The sequence below is a fragment of the Talaromyces proteolyticus genome (assembly GCF_021365285.1).
Source record: "Talaromyces proteolyticus strain PMI_201 chromosome Unknown BGW36scaffold_2, whole genome shotgun sequence".
Taxonomy (NCBI): Eukaryota; Fungi; Ascomycota; class Eurotiomycetes; order Eurotiales; family Trichocomaceae; genus Talaromyces; species Talaromyces proteolyticus.
In genome coordinates, this window is record NW_025764278.1 from 227,410 (window position 1) to 248,440 (window position 21,031).

General features: G+C 45.8%; 4 protein-coding genes across 4 annotated transcripts; 2 read left to right on the plus strand and 2 right to left on the minus strand.

The window, feature by feature from the left end:
* Positions 1-511: 511 nt before the first annotated feature.
* BGW36DRAFT_288388 (putative patched sphingolipid transporter) lies at positions 512-4,461 on the plus strand (the record flags this gene model as incomplete). The annotated part of the gene is made up of 3 exons (XM_046210568.1): positions 512-781; positions 847-4,285; positions 4,355-4,461. 3 exons carry the CDS (start codon positions 512-514, stop codon positions 4,459-4,461), a joined length of 3,816 nt encoding a protein of 1,271 aa, XP_046076124.1.
* A 387-nt stretch (positions 4,462-4,848) lies between these two features.
* BGW36DRAFT_368832 (putative importin beta-4 subunit) lies at positions 4,849-9,021 on the plus strand. The gene is made up of 4 exons (XM_046215032.1): positions 4,849-5,148; positions 5,211-7,518; positions 7,712-8,445; positions 8,497-9,021. The coding sequence occupies exons 1-4, from the start codon at positions 5,103-5,105 to the stop codon at positions 8,634-8,636; spliced, it is 3,228 nt and encodes a 1,075-aa protein (XP_046076125.1). The 5' UTR covers positions 4,849-5,102; the 3' UTR covers positions 8,637-9,021.
* Position 9,022: 1 nt separating this feature from the next.
* On the minus strand, positions 9,023-14,181 carry BGW36DRAFT_312069 (putative ABC multidrug transporter). Its single transcript, XM_046212496.1, has 14 exons — positions 13,852-14,181; positions 13,734-13,778; positions 13,264-13,674; positions 12,647-13,191; positions 12,090-12,595; positions 11,406-12,030; positions 11,059-11,333; positions 10,822-10,997; positions 10,676-10,769; positions 10,298-10,605; positions 10,041-10,247; positions 9,811-9,970; positions 9,293-9,735; positions 9,023-9,227 (listed from the first exon to the last, which is right to left on the minus strand). Exons 1-14 carry the CDS (start codon positions 14,044-14,046, stop codon positions 9,129-9,131), a joined length of 4,089 nt encoding a protein of 1,362 aa, XP_046076126.1. The 5' UTR covers positions 14,047-14,181; the 3' UTR covers positions 9,023-9,128.
* Positions 14,182-17,483: 3,302 nt separating this feature from the next.
* On the minus strand, positions 17,484-20,816 carry BGW36DRAFT_393546 (putative AMP dependent ligase/synthetase; the record flags this gene model as incomplete). Its single annotated transcript, XM_046217822.1, has 4 exons — positions 17,484-18,897; positions 18,936-18,970; positions 19,005-20,456; positions 20,520-20,816. The coding sequence occupies 4 exons, from the start codon at positions 20,814-20,816 to the stop codon at positions 17,484-17,486; spliced, it is 3,198 nt and encodes a 1,065-aa protein (XP_046076127.1).
* Between the last annotated feature and the right edge of the window lie 215 nt (positions 20,817-21,031).

The window sequence follows — 21,031 nt, forward strand, 5'->3', positions numbered from 1 at the left end:
TGCTCGCTCGGTGCTCGCTGGAGGCTGCGGGAGACAACGGAAGCACGGCCTGATGTCATGCGCCCGCGAATCAGGCACCGCATAACACCTACTTGCCAAGTACGCGCATTGTCACCAATCTCAGTCGTTGTCGTTGTCGCCGTGGCCGTGGCCATCGCCGATATCGTTGTCGATTTCTTGTCATAGTCACAGTCTTTTGCAAGTTGCTTGTTGTTGTTCTTGCCAGTAAGTTATATCGAGAGATTACTAAGCGTCGCTCCTTCTGTCGCGGAGTTGCGGCACGTGACCCGCTGCCTGTTTATCCGTTGTCGTCATAGCCAACACTCTTCTCTTGTCCACAACACTACGACACCACAATACCCCTGACCAGCCACTGGGACTCTCTCGCTGCAATTTTCGATGATTTACATTGCTGGAATATTCTAGCTGTGCAGAAACCGCTTAGGCAAAAGTTAGACCTGCGTGCCTGCAGCCTCGGCCTCGCTCGGTCACGAGCCGCGAGCTGGCCAGCATGCGAGGCTTTCGTTTCCCTACCTTAGCTAAGGGCCTGGTGTCCGCTTTGCTATTATCCAGTGTCACCGCACAGGGAGATACTGCTCTGCATGAGCCGGGTCGTTGTGCGATTCGAGGTCACTGTGGAAAGAAGAGCTTTTTTGGCGGGGAGCTGCCCTGTCCCGACAACGGGCTTGCTCGCGAGCCGGACGCATCCGTGCGAGAGAAGTTAGTATCGCTCTGTGGAATTCAGTGGTCTGAGGGACCAGTCTGCTGTGAAGAAGAGCAGGTAAGACGACAAGTTACGTGTTTCGCCTGGATGTACCACACATTGACACATTTCGATTGTAACAGGTCGATGCGTTGAAGAAGAACCTGAAACTCGCCGAAGGGATCATCGCTTCGTGTCCGGCATGTGTCACCAATTTTTTCAACATGTTTTGTACGTTTACGTGTTCCCCAGATCAATCACTCTTCGTCAATATCACGCAAACAGAACCGAAGGGAGACAAGCTTCTCGTCACAGAATTGGAGAATCTATGGTCTGAAGAGTACCAGAGTGGCTTCTATGACAGTTGTAAAAACGTTAAGAATGGCGCATCTGGTGGCAAGGCTATCGACTTTATTGGAGGCGGGGCGAAAAATTACACTCAGTTTATGAAATTTCTGGGTGACAAGAAGCTTCTCGGCAGTCCTTTCCAGATCAATTACGAAACAGAGCCGAGTAATCCTGACCCCCACGGTATGCAGGCGCTTCCGATCACCCCCAAGGCCTGCAATGATTCCGACCCTGCCTTCCGATGCTCTTGCGTAGACTGTCCACCCGTCTGTCCAACTTTGCGCGAGGTCAAATCACAACAGTTTTGTCATGTTGGATTGATGCCATGCTTATCCTTTGCCGTTATTCTTATATACTCAGTATTCTTGTTGATAATCATACTGGTATCAAGCTACGTTACATACAGAGAGCGACGTTTTCGCAAACCGGAGCGAGTCCGACTTTTGCAAGACCCTGTCGCAAGCGATGACGAAGATGAAATCGATTATATTCATGGCTCTAGCTACGTGGAGAATCAATTGAAGGATTATAAGTTGAATGATATATGTGATACTGTTTTCAGTCGCCTTGGTGGAACATGTGCCCGGTTTCCTACCATTACAATATCCTTGAGTATAATTATTGTCGGCTTGCTCAGCCTTGGATGGTTACAATTTACTGTCGAAACTGACCCCGTTCGTTTGTGGGTTAGTCCCACTTCGGACGCTGCTCAAGAAAAGGAATACTTTGACGAAAATTTTGGTCCTTTCTATCGCGCCGAGCAGGTCTTTTTGGTGAATGACACCGGGCCTGTTTTGAGTTACGAAACATTAACCTGGTGGTCTGATGTTGAGAGTAGGGTTCGCCGAATGATTTCTCTGAACCAAGGACTTTCCCTTGACGACGTGTGCTTTAAACCAACCGGAGACGCCTGTGTGGTACAGTCACCAATGGGTTATTATGGTGGTTCTATGGCCGGCATAACTCCAGATAACTGGTCGGACAAACTCATTCATTGTGCTGAGTCTCCTGGTGATGTCAGTTGTCTACCAGACTTCCAACAACCGCTTCAACCTACCATGATCTTTGGCGGTTATGAAGAAACAGGAAATGTCCTTGATGCAAATGCCCTCGTGGTTACCTGGGTTGTGAATAACCATGCGCAAGGATCGGAAGGGGAACTGAGAGCAATGGATTGGGAAGACAGTTTGCAGCGAATTCTCTCCGTCGTGCAGGAAGAAGCCGCCGAGCGTCATCTGCGTGTCTCGTTTAACACGGAGAAGAGCCTGGAACAAGAGCTCAATAAGTCGACCAACACAGATGCGAAGATCGTCGTTATAAGCTACGTCATCATGTTCATCTACGCTTCAATAGCCTTAGGGTCGGGGGCATTGACATTTAGGTCACTTTTGATAAACCCATCCAATGCATTGGTGCAGTCTAAGTTCACCTTGGGTATTGTTGGCATTGTGATTGTTTTAATGTCGGTTTCTGCTTCCGTTGGATTGTTTTCTGCGGCTGGCATCAAGGTGACCTTAATCATCGCCGAGGTGATTCCTTTCCTTGTTCTAGCTGTTGGTGTTGACAATATCTTTCTCATCGTCAATGAGTTTGATCGTGTCAATATCAGCCATCCCGACGAAGAGATTGATGAGCGTGTTGCGCGTGCGCTTGGTCGTATGGGACCAAGCATCCTTTTGTCAGCTACTACTGAAACTGTGGCTTTTGCTTTGGGCATCTTGGCTGGCATGCCTGCAGTCAAGAACTTTGCTGCATATGCTGCTGGAGCTGTTTTTATCAATGCTATATTGCAAGTCACCATGTTCATCTCTGTTCTAGCCCTCAACCAAAAGCGAGTAGAGAGTCTTCGGGCCGACTGCTTCCCTTGTTTGACGGTCCGACGGGCAACTTCTTCTGGTCTTCAAGATGGTGCTGCCTTTGATGACATGGCCGGAGAGAGCATGTTGCAGAAGTTCATTCGCCGCGTTTATGCCCCTGCTTTGCTGGATCGGCGGGTAAAGGCGGCTGTGGTCGTTATATTCTTAGGGCTCTTCTCTGCCGGCCTCGCTCTGATACCCGAAGTGCAACTTGGCCTGGACCAGCGCATTGCTCTTCCCAGAGACTCTTACCTTATCCAATATTTTGATGATCTTGATGCGTACTTCCAAACTGGGCCACCCGTGTACTTTGTTACGCGCGACGTGAATATGACACAGCGTTCGCACCAGCGACAGATGTGTGGCCGGTTTTCTACATGTGAAGAGTATTCACTGTCATTTGTTCTAGAGCAAGAAGCCAAGCGCCCCAACGTGTCTTATATCTCTGGCTCGACTGCCAGCTGGATCGATGATTTCTTCTACTGGCTCAATCCTCAGCAAGACTGTTGTAAAGAAGGGAAAAAAGTATGTTTTGAGGACCGTGTTCCACCATGGAATATCTCTTTGTTCGGGATGCCCGAAGGCCAGGAATTCATTCATTATGCCGAGAAGTGGATTAAGTCACCGACAGACGCGTCCTGCCCACTCGGAGGAAAAGCCCCATACAGTGATGCCCTTGTAATTGACCCCAAGGACATCACGATTAGCGCAAGTCACTTCCGTTCGAGTCATACTCCACTGAAGAGCCAGGCCGATTTCATTAATGCCTACGCCTCAGCACGACGCATTTCGAGCGACCTATCAAACGAACACAATATCGATATCTTTCCGTATTCCAAGTTCTACATATTCTTTGATCAATACGCAAGTATCATTCGCCTGACCGGAACTCTTCTTGGGGCAGCTGTTGCTATAATCTTTGTTCTTAGCTCCTTATTACTTGGCTCGGTCGCTACTGGGGCGGTTATTACTACTACAGTTGTTATGATTGTAGTTGATATTATCGGTACCATGGCTGTCGCTGGTGTTTCTTTGAACGCAGTATCGCTCGTCAATCTGGTTATCTGTGTTGGTATCGGAGTCGAATTTTGTGCCCATATCGCACGCGCATTTATGTTTCCATCTCGCACAATCCTAGATCGGAGCCCCAAATTGCGTGGCAAGGACGCGCGGGCTTGGACTGCTCTTGTGAACGTTGGAGGCAGTGTCTTTAGCGGAATTACTATCACCAAACTCCTTGGTGTATGTGTGCTCGCATTCACTCGCAGTAAAATCTTCGAGATCTACTATTTCCGCATCTGGCTGGCTCTGGTCATATTCGCCGCCACTCACGCTCTCATTTTCTTACCAGTGGCTCTAAGCTACTTTGGCGGAGAAGGTATGTTTTTGTATACCAATGCTTAGGCCCTGTTTCTTTTTAGATCAATACTAAGATTTCACTTTGCAGGATATGCGGATCCAGAGTCGGATGGCGGGCTCGAAGAGAATCTTGCTGCCCGGGGTTACCGGTCACTCCTCATGAATGACGATTACGACTCGGAAGACGAAGATTAGCTGTATTCGGCTCGCTTACATGCTTGAGTTATTGGCAGGCGTGAACCAAGGACCTATTTTGGCGTTTATTTTACTGTTTCACCTCATCTTATTTGGAACACGATTTATTTTTCTTTCAGGCTGGAGTAGCGTGTGGGCGGCAAAACTAAAGAAGGACCCTGGAGTCAATGCATTGATGTATATAGCAACCATCTTAGGATACCATTTCTTTTCCAATCTAAGAAAGATACACGAGAGAATGCCATATCAAAATAAATAGAGAGTAACAGCAGTGTAGAGGGGCACTGGGAGGGGTGGAGACGCGTGGGCGCGGGCGATTGGGCCGCGGCGCTGTTTAGGCGGATCAACAGGAGGAAAAAATATTTTTTTTATTATTTACTAAAAGCCCAAAAACGCCGAAACGCTTCTTTCCTTTCCTTCCTCCCCTGTTCTCTGCCTCTTTTTCCTATCCCTAACCATTGTTTATTGTGCCCGCTATTTCAAGGGACTCTAGAGCTATTGAAGGCTATTCAATAGTTCTCTGTGTTTGTGTTTGTCAGTGACGACGATAGTTCATAGGGTTGTGCAACCCCGCGTTCTCTGTCACTTTTCTTTTTTCCCCCATCACAACGACGCTTTGCGTCGATAGATAATCATCAGCCATGGATCAGCAACGATTCCTGCAGCAGCTGCAGATTATTCTGAACCGTACGTACCAGCACCTCTTGCAGATCGCCTTATCGCAAACTGACATGCGCCCCTGGTTATAGCTGCCAATGGCAACGTAAAAGACGCCACCGGTGTCCTGCAGAAAGAGTTCTATAACAAGCCCGAGTCCTTTATTTTCCTCATCCAGATTGCCACCGGCCATGAGAATGACGACCTGCGCCAGCTGGCCGCCGTTGAGGCTCGCAGCCTTGTTGGCAAGTTCTGGCTCAAGTTCCCGGCCGACCAGAAGCCCCAGATCCGTGAACAATTGCTGCGCGGTACTATGAGTAGCAGCTCCGAGTTGGTACGCCACGCCATCTCTCGCGTGGTCTCTTCCGTCGCCAAAATTGATCTGCCCGACGGAGAGTGGGCGGAATTGCCAAACTTTTTGGTCCAGGCTGCCCAAAGTAGCAACAAAGATGAGCGTGCAATTGCAGTGTACATTTTCTTCACCATCCTCGAGTCACTCGGAGAAGGTTTCGAAGAGAAGTTCAAGGATCTGTTCACCCTTTTCAGCAAAACTATCCGTGACCCGGAGAGCGCCGAGGTGCGGATCAACACTTTGTTGGCTCTCAGCAAGCTCGCCACACATCTCGATTCTGACGAGGATGAAGCTCCTGTCAAGGCTTTCCAACAGGTCTTCCCTGACATGGTTCGTGTTCTCAAGGATGCGATCGACACAACAGACGAAGACCGCATCATGCAGGCTTTCGAGGTCTTCCAGACTTTGCTCGGCTGTGATCCTGCCTTGATGACTGTCCACCTGAAGGATCTGATTACTTTCATGAACGAGATTACTGCCAACACCCAGCTGGCGGAAGATACCCGTACACAGGCCATTAGCTTTTTGATGCAGTGCGTCAAGTATCGCAAGATGAAAGTCCAAGGCCTCAAAGTTGGTGAACAGCTCACCCGCACTGCCCTTAACGTCGTCACTGAGCTTGACGACGACGATGATGAGGATGAGATTACTCCAGCTCGATCTGCACTGGGTCTTCTCGATATGCTTGCTCAGAGCCTGCCACCAAGCCAGGTTGTTGTCCCGCTGCTGCAAGCTCTTGGCCAGTATTTCAACAGCGAGGATCCAGACCACCGCCGTGCCGGTATCATGGCTTTGGGAATGTGTGTCGAGGGTGCTCCTGACTTTATCAGCACACAATTCAATGAAATTATGCCCATGGTGCTCCACCTTCTGAACGACAAAGACCCCAAGGTCCGCCAAGCAACCCTCCACGGTGTTGCCCGCCTTGCTGACGACCTGGCCGAGGATGTCGGTAAGGAACACGCTAAACTCATGCCGTTATTGGTCCAGAACCTTGCTAGCGCAATGCAAAACTACAAGGGCGAGGAAACTGGACCTACAGTCAACATCATGAAGGCTGCCGTCAGCGCAATTGCCGCTGTTGTCGAGGGTCTTGAATCCAAGGATGTCGTTCCCTACCAAGATGAGCTTGTACCTTTCTTGCACAAGCTCTTTAACCACCCTGATTTCAAGATCAAGGGCTTGACTGCCAATGCCATTGGCTCGCTCGCCTCTTCTGCCGGCGAGGCGTTCCTCCCGTATTTTGAGAAGTCGATGCACCTTATGCAGGAATACGTTACCAAGAAGGAAAACGAGGAGGAGCTCGACCTTCGTGCTAGCATCATTGATGCCATGGGTCAAATGTCCGCTGCTGCTGGACCTCAAAACTATCAGCCTTACGTTGAGCCGCTTATGCGCGCTAGTGAGGAGGCTTTGCACCTCGACCACTCTCGTCTTAAGGAGAGCACTTATATGCTCTGGGGATCCATTTCCAAAGTCTATGGAGAGGACTTCAAGCCATTCCTTGAAGGTGTCTTCAAGGGCCTGAGCGCTTGCATTGAACAGGAAGAAGCCGATCTTGAGGTTGAGCTCGGTGAAGCCGCCAAGGATCTCGTTGGCCAGGAGGTTACAATCGGTGGCCGCAAGATCAAGGTTGCTGAAGTCTCAGATGACGAGGATGGTGATATTGAGGATATTGACATTGATGAGGAGGACGACTGGGAAGACTTCACCACCGTTACCCCACTAGCTCTTGAGAAGGAAATCGCCGTCGAGGTCATTGGCGACCTGATCAGCCACACCAAGGGCGCCTATCTCCCATACTTTGAGAAGACCATTGAGTTGGTCTTGCCTCTTACTGAGCATCCGTACGAGGGCGTCCGCAAGAGCACTATCAGCACTCTTCACCGTGCCTATGCTACTCTTTTCGCCTTGGCTGAAGATAATGGTCAGATGCCTAAGTGGGAGGCTGGCCTTCCTGTGAAGGTGCAGCCCCCTGCTGAAGTCAAGAAATTTGGCGAGATTTTGATGACCGCCACTATCAAGATGTGGGGTGAGGAAGCTGATCCGTAAGTATACTTTCTTTGCTCATTGTAACCCTTGCCTTAAAATGATGACAACACCGTTACCCAGCTCACTCAGACACGCCGAGCGTGATTGATGTTAAAGACGCATTTCAACGCATCTGATTACTTGCATGACCTCACATTTTTTTGCCATTGACTCTTGCTTGTGTTCTCTCGTGCTAATTACCTTTGACAGGGCTACCGTTGGCGATCTTTGCAGCAACCTTGCTGACAACCTGCGCTACACTGGCCCAGCTCTCATTGCTAATGAGACTGTGCTCACCAGCGTTGTTCAACAAGTGACTGATCTCATCAACAAGAAGCACACCTGCCAGCAGGACTTTGGCGAGGACGAGGAACTCCAAGAAGTTATGGACGAGACATCTGAGTTTGACTGGATTGTAATCGACCGCGCTCTTGACATCGTTTCTGGCCTTGCCGCTGCTCTGGGTCCAGATTTCCCAGAACTATGGAAGATCTTCGAGAAGAGCGTCTTTCGGTTCATCAGCAGCTCGGAGAACATTGAGCGTGCTACCGCCGTCGGGGTTCTTGCCGAAGTGATCACCGGCATGAAGGACACTGTTACCCCTTTGACTGGTCGTTTCTTGCCTCTTCTTCTCAAGCGCCTCGCCGACGAGGACCCCCAGACAAAATCCAATGCTGCCTACGCAACTGGCCGTCTCATCGAGGCCACCAACGACGCATCTATTGTTTCGCAATTTCCCACAATTTTGCAGAAGCTTGAGCCATGCCTCCAACAAGAGGTCTCCCGTCTTCCCGATAATGCCACCGGTTGCTTGTCTCGCATGATCTTGAAGCAGCATGACAAGGTGCCAATTTCCGACGTGCTTCCTGCTATTGTTAACATATTGCCATTAAAGAACGACTACGAGGAAAACGAGCCTCTGTATAAGATGATCGCTCAGCTGTGTACGTTTACTTCACTTCAATCTCGAGACTAGCCATTCTAACATACCACAGATAAATGGGAAAACCCAACCGTCCGCCAGCTTACACCCCAGCTCTTGCCCATCTTCCAATCCGTCCTCTCTGAGGAGGACCAACTTGAGGATGAGCGACGACAGGAGCTGCTTGAGCTGGTCCAATGGCTCAACAAGTAAACGTCTCTTCCTACGTTATATCCCATGTATAGACCGGGAACAAGCGAGGAATGGACACAATGAGATTAATGAGGATTAGACATAATGATGGGAAGGAGAAGAACATAAAAGTGATACCCCCGGGATTATTGACGACGAGCGAGATGACTATGCAAAACAAACGAAAAATTATGAAAATAACCATGCAGGATGATTTGACTGACAGACTTGAATGACTCAAGAGTCTTTGGAGGATGTATTAATGTTATGAGCATACTATGCTAGATTTTGTTTCATTTGTTACGTATGCTACCTTTGGCTTAGTATACAGAAATTCTTTTGCCAATATTTTATTCACTAGTATTGAGTAGAGACTTTGAATACATGTTCAAACCTATCCGAAAACTCCTATGGTACAGTCTATCTCTAGTTGTCTATCAAAACTCTATGCAGTTTGAATCAAATGGAGTAGGAATCCCCTGACACTTTCTAACAAATCCTCAGACTCGGAAGTTACTCCGATCTTGCACTCTTCGTCTTTTTACTTCTTAACTTCATCATGAGAAACACAAAAGCATACGACGAAATGCAAAACAGCGCGGTAATTCCAGTCTGATGAAGGTCAGCCATAGTCCATAAAGTAAAATGATAAAGGATTACCGAGGTAAAAAACGTACATCTCTCCACGCATAATATTTCTCATTCAAATTGAATGTCCTGGCATAGTCTGCCCCTGTCGAGTATTGGCAGAAAGAGCACGTCGATGTCGAATCCGGATCTACCAGATACCCTGGTTGTTGACTCAAAAACTCCGACATGTATTGACCGCATGTTTGATTCAAAGTGGAGACACTGAAGTGCACTAATTCAAATGCCGCACATTCTACCTTGACATCCCACAGTACTTCGCCGAGTAGGCCGCCGACGAGATAGGTGAAAGGGTCTAGATAATATAACCAGTACCGCCAGAATGGCTGCATTTGTGTATACGGCACCACAACTCCGCAGAAACTGATCAAGCCGGCACCGATGATAACAGGATTCATGATTGCGGCGAAGTATTCATTGGGTGCATATGCAGCGATTGCCTGGCCGAGTGATGTGTACAGGAATTCATAGACTGAATTTTTTCATTTATGTCATTAGCAATTTCGAATACATTTTCACTTTTCAGGAGGCCTGGTGGATTTCTCACATATCATTTGGAGATAGAGATGCCCAGCAACACTCGATGTAGTTGGAAAGCCAGCGGTATAATACCAGCAGAGAAAATAGAGCGTAGCACAAATAATCAAGTATGGTATCTCGGACACAACTTGCGCGCCAATGAAAGCCATCCAGTGGTATGTTTTAGACTAGAAACATTGAATTGTTAGTATGATGACTGTGGGTTTGGATTATCTTGATAATGGGAATGTCACGTACCTTTTTCTCGCGCGTTTCAAAAATATCTCGATTGTGCAGAAAAAATGGTTGCATCTGGTTGATACATCCTGGGGCCACAAAAATGAAATTAAAAATAGCAAACAGACGGAGCTGCATATCAAAAGAGGTGTTTCCCATTTTCCAAAAGGTGAAGCCACTGAATAGGGCGGCGAAAACGTGGAGGATAATTTTGTTCCACATGTAGTCCTTGGGATTATTAGCTTTCTCTAAATAAATGTGATAAAAAACTGTCTTACAGGTGACCTCCAAAGTTGGGTCATTATCCTTTTAAGAACCATGCAGAATTGAAACCAGCATGATGTTGCGTAGTCCGACTGGTCTTCCTCTTCGTCTGTAGCCGCCTTGCTTTCATTGTTAAGAGCCTCTAACTCCGCAAGAACCTGCTGGCGTTCTTCTGACTGATTCCAGACATCGACCCAGTTGGTTTTATGTTCCTCGTTCCTTTGAATAACCTCAACAATGTGCTCAGCTGGGTTGGCATCAGGGGGACAGGGTGCGCCGTTTCTGGCGAAATAGTCTAGAACTTTACCAGACTCTTGGCCGGCTGGGTGTAATTACCATGTCAGGTCATGAATAATATGTCGATCTAGTAGCAATAAAGACAGAAAACATACTCTCACCGAAATAAGCCATTTTACCACCCTTAGCAAGCAGAAGAAGGGAGTCGAAAGCATCGAAAAGAACCGCGGAGGGCTGATGGATAGTGCACTATGTAGTAGTTTAGTATAATGAATGAAAGACTCGTCATGAGAAATTTTACCAGCACTGCCTGTCCACTGTTGACAAGTTTTCTTAGGAAGCGAATGATATTGTACGCAGACTGCCCATCCAAACCAGAAGTAGGCTCGTCTAGGAAGAGTAGGGTGGGCTTTGCCACAAGCTCCACTCCTAGTGTGACTCTCTTGCGTTGCTCGATACTTAGACCAGCTCCGGGAACTGTTTGTCAGTTAGTCACTATTCTGTCTCTGAGTTCGTATCTTTCTGTATGAATACTAACTGCCAATGAGAGCATCTTGGATGTCCGTAAGCTCCAAAAGGTTGATAATGTAGTCCACATACTCCAGCTTTTCTTCTCGTGGTACCGAGGCTGGCTGACGAAGTAATGCAGAAAAAATTAGGGCTTCTTTCACCGTCGCACTAGCTTCGTGGACATCCATTTGCTCGCAGTATCCGGTGGTCCGTTGGAAACTAACACCTTGCGGACGACCATCAATCAGAATGGACCCGTGGATCTCGCCGCTGTCTTTCCGCTGAGCCAAAACATCAAGCAGCCTAGAACTCCCCCATTAGCCATATTCATAATCCACTTTATTTTTAGAAATAAGTGAGAAAGTGCGACCATACGTAGTCTTTCCTGCACCAGAGCATCCCATCAGCGCAACCAAGTTCCCTGGCTTTACGTATCCAAACACTTGGTTTAACAGTTGCTTCTTTTGCCCTTGGTAAGGAACATGGTAGTCAATATGAGCCCAAGTGAATGTAGACTGCTTCACCTTCTTAGTCAAAGCAAGCCCCGTTTCAGTACTGGGCAGGCCACCAGTCTTCTCCGTATCGTTGGAATAGGATCGCTTTTTTTCGCTTCCACGTTTGTATAACAAAACTGAGGAGCCGGATTGACTATTTCTCATCTCGAAGCCAATTGAGGTTAGGAAGATAAAGAATATCCACATTCCAACGATGACTCCAAAACTGCGCCAGATATGGTGCGATGAATAGTGGTACTGGTCTCTTATATAGTCCGCCCCGTCAATGATTCCGTCATCATTACTGCCAATCACAGAGCAACCACGATTAGCGGACCCGAAGTCCGAGTATCCAATTCCATATGGAATGTAATCTGGCTCCACGCATCTTAGTTTTAAGCCACTAAATTCGTTGGCCATCAGAGCTTCGAAGGCGTACGCGCTGGGGTTGAGGTAGAAAATCCAACGGAACCAGACGTGCATCTTGTTGAAGGGGATGAGGTAACCTATCAGATGTCACCTATATTGGCTTTTTTTGATTAAATCGTAATAGAGAGATATTTACCTCCATAAACAAAGAATACCGTAGACAGTAGTCCTGACATCTTCGAGGCATTTCCAAATTTCCTACACAAAGCACCTATCGTGCGAAAGAGCTGCATAGAGCAGAGTGTGTTCACGCAAACGATAACCCAAAATGTAAAGAATTTCCCTGCACCTCTCTGTAACGAAGTCATGAAGTATAGAATAAGCGAAAAACATGAGACCTGTAGGATGACGATTGGAATATCGGTTATAGCGTTGGCGATACAGAAAGCTGTCGGACGATAAAACGCAAACCGTTTCTGGCGAGCTAAAATCGAACGACCCATGAAAGCACCGGTTGTTTCACCTAATGATTCCAACAAGAAATATAGAACAGGAAAGAAAAGAACCCCGGGTCTTAGGAAAATAGATGAGCTGTCGAGTTCAAGGTTGTAGAAGAGACTGCCGCAGACAAGAGCCTGAATTACTGCTGACCCTACTTTAATTGCCAGTGAAAGCCTATCACCCATCACGATTTGAAATTGACTATTTTATTATTAGTAATGTAGCCATACCTCCAGTCAGGGGGCTACCAACCGTATAGTGCAAGCCACAATTTGATCCCGGAGATTGGCAGTGTAAGGGCTCTGAGAACGAGGAATATGCGTTTTTCGCTTCTCTTTGGAGACTGCCATAATAAAATCATCATTTTCACTCTTCAGTTTGTCCGGTTCAACAATTCCATCAATCATTTCAATATAAATCCCACTCTTTCGATAAGCAGCTTCGAACTGTGAAGCAGTAGTTGGCACTTCATTTTCCATCCCAGAGTGGACGATACGCTCAGTAAGGACTGTCACCGAGGTAAGAAAGTCAGCAATATTGGCTCCTTTGGGGCATATAAACCCTATGTCCTCGAAATAGCCCCGGGCTAAATGGCGGGGTCCGTAGTATATCACTCGACCTTCAGCTAGAACCAAAACTTTGTCAAATTCGTCGTAGATCCCATTTCCAGCTTGGTACATTGTAGCGACAATGGTTTTGCTATTCTCGTCAGCCTCACGTCGCAGCATATGTGCAAATTCCACGGCAGTCTTTGAATCTAGGCCACGAGTTGGGTTATCCCAGAACTGGACCGGGCTCTAATGAATTGCCATTAGTATCATGGGTAACTATAATTTATAATATGTCGGTTTGAAGTGAACAGAGCTTACCTGTCCAGCCATCACCTCGGCGAGTGATACTCTCTTCCTCTCTCCGCCAGAGACACCACGAATATATTCATTGCCCACCAGTGTCTTCTTCGTATGTGGAATTCCCAGAGATTCTAAGATGCTATCTCGCTTTTGTTGGACAAATTCTTTTTCGTCCTTCAAATGCTCGGGACGTTCGCGCGGAACTTTGGTGCGAAGTGCGAATTTAATTGAACGGTTCACTGTCAGTGTTGGAAAGTGAACGTCGTCTTCGTTATTAAACATAATTTGCTGTCGGAATCTCTTTGCTTCTTTATGGTCCATACTCCCATACTGGGTCTCTCCAACCACCTCGTCGAAGGAGTCCCGATCATTAGATAGAACACGTAGAAGAGACGTACATCCGGATCCTGGTCTCCCTAAAACAAGTAACTACCACGTATCTCATCAGCCGATATTTATCAGCATTTCAAGATTTCTATGGTTCTTACCATCTCCCCAGGTTTGACCTGTCCAGTGACATCTTTGAGGATAGTCTATGCGGTCCAGTTAGCCGCCCAGTCAACTACATGTTAATTAGCCACTCAAAGTATGTAACATTTCCCGTACCCTTTTTGGCCGCTGATCTTTGCGAAAGTTGTTTAGAACTTGTCGTGGATCTGCGACCGACGCCAATGTCTCTCCCAACGCCATATCCGGGGCTGTCACATGAACATTAATGTTGCGAAAAGTAACGGTCAATCGCTTTTGAATTTCCGATTGACCTACTTCTAGGTCAATTGTGCTCGAAGAGTGAGAATCCATCTTGAGAGGGCATCGGCGACCTGCGTTGTGTTTACCGGTTATACGGATTAGGGCTTTGTAGGTTGCCTGATAGTGAGATGTTATACTCGGACAAACTGCAACGGGAACAATTAGAAGTATTACCAGACCGATTAACGACGCCTTTGCCACTTTTGAGTCTAAATGAAATTTTGGCGCAATATATATATATTTACTGGATCGACACCCCTGTCTCCTCTATCTATGTAAATCCGTATACCCGAGTATTTCCGTATATCCGTCTATCTTGATTTATAAGAATCATTGAACCACAACTGGAGGCTCGGTCGTTCAGCATTGCAATAGAGATCAATTGGTAAATGAGCAGTCTCATATCATACATGCTAATTGGCAGTCCACTTTTATAAGAGCATAACCACAAATCCATAGACCGTATTTTGTCGACTCGTCACCCTAAGCTCATGTAATAAAAAAGGATCATAACATGTCTCAATTCTCCTGCTAGTTATTTTTATTGAGCCGGACAGTTGACTAGTGTTTAATTCCAGCGATAATACTCAATTTCCGAGATACAATTTCGATTTGACAATATACTGTATCGAACGTCTTCTTATATCCCTTTTCTTAAGTACTTTGTTCTTTAACAGTGTTGACAAAAGTAGCAGATTTTAGAAATTCTTTCTATTGAAATGGAAAATACTGGAAACTGGTAACGGTAATAATAGCCATGAGCATAGCAAATATAGGTTTATTAAGTTTAACGCCATTCCTTGATGCTAAATTAAATATCAATTGATACATGTCATTGATATTAATGCCTTAACCAAATAAATAACCATTAATTGAAATATATTAAAGACCATGCTGAATGGATGAAATAAATTGAAAACTTTAATGTTACAGCTCAAGGGCACACTCGCCAAACTGCGTTCACGTTTTACATTGTAAGCATTCCCCCAGATAGCAGTACCCTCATAATCGTTATATAAACCAGAGCTGCACTGCCTCAAAGCATCTATTCCACCTGATTCCCATGTCGATCTCGACTAGTTCCTTAATTGGGATGCTTATTGTTTGCAGTCAAAAATCAGCTACCGATATCACCCAACAACAACATTTGAAACATAAAAGCAACTTAAAATATTGCAATGTAGAGCTTTTAGGATTGGACAGTAAGCGATCGCAAGTAGGTCCACTATAGGATAAGATCGGCTCAATCCGATTCTGTGACACAGGTATCTGCCATGCATATACGTAATCAGTTTTAATCCAAAAACAGTAAGCATCGCGAGCGGCAAGAGTCCAATAGAACCCGGCTTATGGTGATAACGGGTTTCAAGAAAAGCTTGTATACAGATGATATCACAACGGGAGTAAATGATTCGTTCGTCACGCTTGTTCTTAGTTTAGCGCTGACAGGTAGGCATGGCGGTAACTAGTACGGCCGACAATTGTTTTGCGGTATTCTCGTTCCTCGTTCCTCGTTTTCTAAACACGAACATGAGCCATCCCTTTAAATAATAGGCCATGACCTCCACATGAATTTCTACCAAGGCTTCAAGCAAACCGAATTTGATTTCAATTAAATCTATTTCCCAAAAGAAAACCTACCTGACAAAATAATACTTGACTTCAAGTTCTATCTCTACCATGTGCCTCGTCCTTCCCTTTCTTTGGAAAAAGAACAAAGACAAAAAAGATGCAGCTGCATCTAACTCTGTACCGCGGCCTACAAATATATCGAGTCCAGGAAGATATGGAAGCAGGAACCTAAATGATGTCAATAATTTCGGCCACGAAAAAACAGAAAGACATGGCTAACATACGGTTGTTTTATCGTAGCGCGTAAGTCTTCTTATGCAATGACATACCACAGAATCTTCTAACTCCTTCCTTATAGTGCTTTCTGAAATACCATTCCATACAACTTATTCTCCGCTTATCGCAAATTCCAGGGGGTAGATATGGTCACTTGGCCTAGGGACTTTGAACGTGTATCTTGGAGCTCCGTGTGTTTTCAAAGTTTTGGATCCGCTTATATATTTTGAACGATATGGAGTTTTGTATAGGAGGAAATATTTCTAGATCTCGAGATCACTTTCGTGTGCACCGTTTCCATGGGAAATTCCGTTATGAACGTTTTACTTCTAACGATACAGGGTTAAAAAAGCGTGAAATTTATGTCTTTCTAGACTTAAATCGAGTCGATAATGAGAATTGTAGTCAATCTACTTTAACAAAGATATCCACAGAGTTTCAGCATGATTTCCCACTAGATGTCAGCTCAAGCTTTGGTGAATCCCACTATATTGTTATTGAAATCTAGCCGTATCGCCAAATGGTCATCACTTCCAAAGTCTAACGCACTTCTAAGTGCAAAACTAAAGAGAAAGAATTCGATAGCTACTCTCTTTCTATGTATTTTTGCTCGTAATTGACCAATTTTCGTATGCATAGCCACCAGTCTAGGCCGTGCAATTCTCTCATCTGCCGGGCTATCCGCAAGAGGAATGCTTTGCGATCAGGGTCATGTTAATCCAATGAAATGTGATATAACCATTTTAGCCCCGCAATTGTATAGATCAATGTTAGTTTCATTTGCTAGCAGTAATTAGCCAATCTTAAGAAAGGTACACTAACTTTCCAGAGTTTCTTGGCTGCCATAATCTGCAGACTTAAGCCTCTTTCCCTGGGCAAAATCCCTATCACAACACGCGGGTTCCGTATTTATACTACATATATATAGTAACAGTAGGGAAATAGCTTATAATTATGCTTAATTCTACTGTCGTGAAATAAGGTATGGTAATTAGAAATTTCAGGATTTGACTTCTTCCACTTTACTCATGCGAGCGCTCACGTCATTTATCTTTGTCACTATCGGATATACGGAACTATCTAGACGACTGTTCAAAAGGTCGAGCTTATCAACTGGGCTTACTAGAAAAGGTACATTAGGCCGTGGTTTAACATTTAATTCAAGACTATTTGCATTATTCCCGTAGATGCCTGGCAAAGAGGGACAAAAGATCCTATTTTGGGTTGTGGAAAATTCAATGCAATATATCCTAGTTTTTCAATCGCCCCAGCAAGGAGCGAAGCTATCAGCAGATACATAAAAAAAATTTGAAAAGAATTTAGGATGGCCGTTATGAAGAATAAATCCGATTCTAATGCACTACCATTAAACGTGTTGGTCAATGGGGTCCCTCCGCCGCAATTGCATTCGGAAATCAGGGTCATCATGTTGTGGTGAGTAATTCTTTCTATGATCCTCACCCCTAACAAGTTCGAGCGCCGCAATAGACCGATTACGTGATTTGAATATACATATAACCAAAAGCATGGATCTACAGGACTAAACATATCTAATTACCAGTATATAGGGTAGCCAATAATTACCATTATTATACGTACCTATTGACCTTACAAATCCATATGACTACGGTCTCACTGCCCTAATCCATTACAAGAATCCAGTCCTTGATCCATCCGCAAAGCCATTCCGACCGAATGGCTCCCAACTTTTGCAACGAGGGGCATTTCTCCAACGTCTGCGTAAGCTCCAAGGGCTTTGGTTTGGCATCGGCATTTAGGGCGATACTTTGATAAAATTCCAACAGCTTGACCGCGGGATTTTCCCTGAGTATATGACTGCTGCTTTCACCCAGATCTTTTGTGGCCGTTGCAGTGAATTGAAGAAGGGCCAGCCATTCCTCATACTTGACCACCTTGATCTCCTCTGTCAATGATGTTTCCTTCAATGCTGCCACCACGGTCGGAACTAGACTTTGCCAGCTGATCCAATTAGGATTAATGGGATGGAAAACGCGAGCACCCGGCGAATCTTCAGCGTCCATCCCAGAACTGAACAAAATCTCGACAAGTAGCGATGCAAGATGGTCAATAGGAACCCAATCAATACGATCCAAGACACCTGTCACATCTTCATTTTTTTTGGATCCAAGTGATTCCGGAATAGCATTGAGATATCGAGAGCTAATGACCAGACTAGGTAGCCACTCGTGGCGATTCCATCCGTGAGCAGGACCCTGCTCTGGTGAAGATGTCCCTGCGATCTGTCCCACTCGGGCAATACCAAAATTTTTCAACTGTAACTTTTCCGACGCATAATCCAGGATCCTCTCCGCTAAGTACTTACTTTCACCGTACCCCATCGCCGCGGGGGATATGGGGTTGTCGATGATTTCCTCAGGGATCAAATTATTATCATCCTCAGTACCGGCAATGAGGTGATAGTTTGACACGGCACTGATTGAAGACAGATACAAAGTGGACACTAAGCAGCTTGCTCGTGCTGCAAAGGAGATGAGTCCCAAAACCCCATCCAAACTTGGTCGGAAAGACTGCAATGTTTGGTTGAAATTGACCGGCCAGGCATTATGGATAAAATGGGTGACGGTTCTCTGCATTTTAAGATACAGATCAGTGTCGTGGATGGCAAAGTTAGGCTGAGCCAGATCTACTTGTAGAAATGTCACTCGGTTACATGATAATTCCATTTTGATGCGTCGTTGAATATTTCGCGCGTGTTGAAGGGTCTTGGAATCGGCTGCGCGGTTGAGACAGTACACATGCGTGACGCCATCGCTTTGGAGCAGCTTTTGCAGGATATATGATCCAACCGCCCCGGTTGAGCCGGTTAGAGCGACGACTGCCCCTTCATTTGGATTGGGTTGGTTTTTATTATATCCAAGCCTATCGGATTCGGCGGTAGCAGTTAGATTGTCAATCTGCTTCTCATAATGTTGCAATAGACTAGTGATAGCCTCGGTACGCCGAGGTTGGTCGATAGGCTGCGACATGGCTGCCTTGGATAGCAAATTGACTGACGGGTTGTTATAGATAGTACTCGGTGGCATGTTTAGCTGGCGACCAAGTTGCAGTACGTGAAGAGAGTCCATTCCCAATGAAAAGAAATCAGCTTCGTCGGTAAAGCTGATTTCCCATTGCGTAACCTCATACACAAGCTCTCGTACAGCTCTAGACACCGCACCTAGGTTTGTCTTGTCAACTGCCGCGAATCTACCGCCGGTTAATAATGAGTTATCAAAATCCTTTTCAGCATAGAGCTTGTTAATCTCCTCTTCGTAAAGAGCTAATGTTGCTGCTCGTTGAACAGTTCCTTTGGCCGCACGTGCCATGGGTTTTGATGGGTTTACAACAAGGATATTTGCTTTTGAAACACGCGCATGAGCTGGGCATTCACTGTTTGCTGTCTGGACAGCAGGCCAGATGCTATTGACAACCTTTTCCAGGTCCTTCTTCGAGAGTGACTCTCCTTGGTGAAGCTCAACTAGCAAACATGCTTCAAATCGCTGAGAGCCTGCCACCAATGCCGAACGCACCTCGGGATGTCTCGAAACCTCTTGTTCAAAAGATATTGGGTTCGTCTTTTCGCCGTTCAAGAAAACAATAATATCATCCTTACGACCACGATACCGCCACATGCCGGGCACAGTTGGATGTGGACTGAGGAGGTCCCTAGTTTCATACTCCTCTCGATCCGGAAAATGGAGAAATATGGGCTGAAACTCTTCACTCTCGGGACTTTTAACTATTACCATCTCATACAAATCTCCATAGTGGTGTCGATACTCCGCATTAAGTGTTGGGTGCAGATGAATATATGCCCAGTCGTCTCTCAAGCGGCTGCTGCTTCCCTCAAAGGAATGGATTTGGCTCAGCAAGCTCATTTCACTTGAACCAGTTGTTTGATAAACCGGGATCTTCGAAGTAACAATATTGCCAGCCGCTTGCGGTACGCTTCCGCCAGCAAAATACAAATGGCTTAGTTTGCGAGAGACCAACTCGAGCGCCATGGGGTCTTTGCTCAGATCCTCAAGAATAAAGGGTAGAACAAATGCCCAGTCCATGTCAACATGCTTGACAGCGTCGACAAACTGCGCTGTCGTCAGCGGCTGGCCGGGCAGCGGAAATACAGGGACACAGTCATTGAAAGCGGCAACCATCAGTCCAAAGCCCATGCCAGAGATATGGAATGGAGCGAGAAATGTAAACCAGTGTCCTGTCCGTATATTGTCATTGCCGCTTCGAAACCCAACTGGCGCGGCCAGTGCTGTCACATTGACGGTGCGAGTGATGAACCGGTGTGTGTATATCAATGGTTTGGGGATCCCAGTTGAACCAGAGGTATGGAGAATAAATATTGGTTCGTCATTCGCTTCATCATAGGACTTTTCATATGGGTATTCTCTCTCATCATGTTCGTCATGATTATTTAGTAGTTCTCGAAGAGAAGGGATATGAGCTGTTGCCATCGGAAGCTCTTCCAACACCATATTAACCGCAGCGGGCTGAGGATCTGCAGTCACCAGTTTTGTGCATTTTAACTGCTGGATCAGATGCAATTGAGCGACTTTGCTGTTACGGGGGGACGGTAAAAATGTCTATTATCGTTTCATAAGTTTTCTGGAAACCATTCCTAACTGCCTAGTATGTAGCACACTCACTTTATATCCCACTTTTATAGCAGCGATCACAATGATATAATATCTTAAATCAAACGGGCCGATATATGCGAGTGTCTCAAAGTCAGAGCTTGCTCCAAACCAGTCATCTAACAGCCATGCCACTCGGTTAACGGCATGGTTAACCTGCCAGTTTGTCGCGGTTTGAAGACCAGAGGCATATGTCTGATCAGACACAGGAAATTGAGCCCAGGCACCCTGCGGGTTTTGTTGTGCTCGGTTTTTAAGAACCACTGGCAGGAGCTGTTGACTGTCGGACTGGGAGTCGCCTTTGCCCATTTTCTTTTTCAATTTGGGTAAATCTTTTTACTGATTTTTTATTTTTGAAAATAAGTGGTATTTCAATTTGCGCAACTCGTAGGCGGCCTCGACTAGATAGATATTCATCAAATGAATGGTACGTTTTATGCATGCTATGAGCTCACTGGTTGCATTACACTACTGCAGGTATTATTCGAAATATGGATCTGAAATTTTTATTTTACATTATTTAG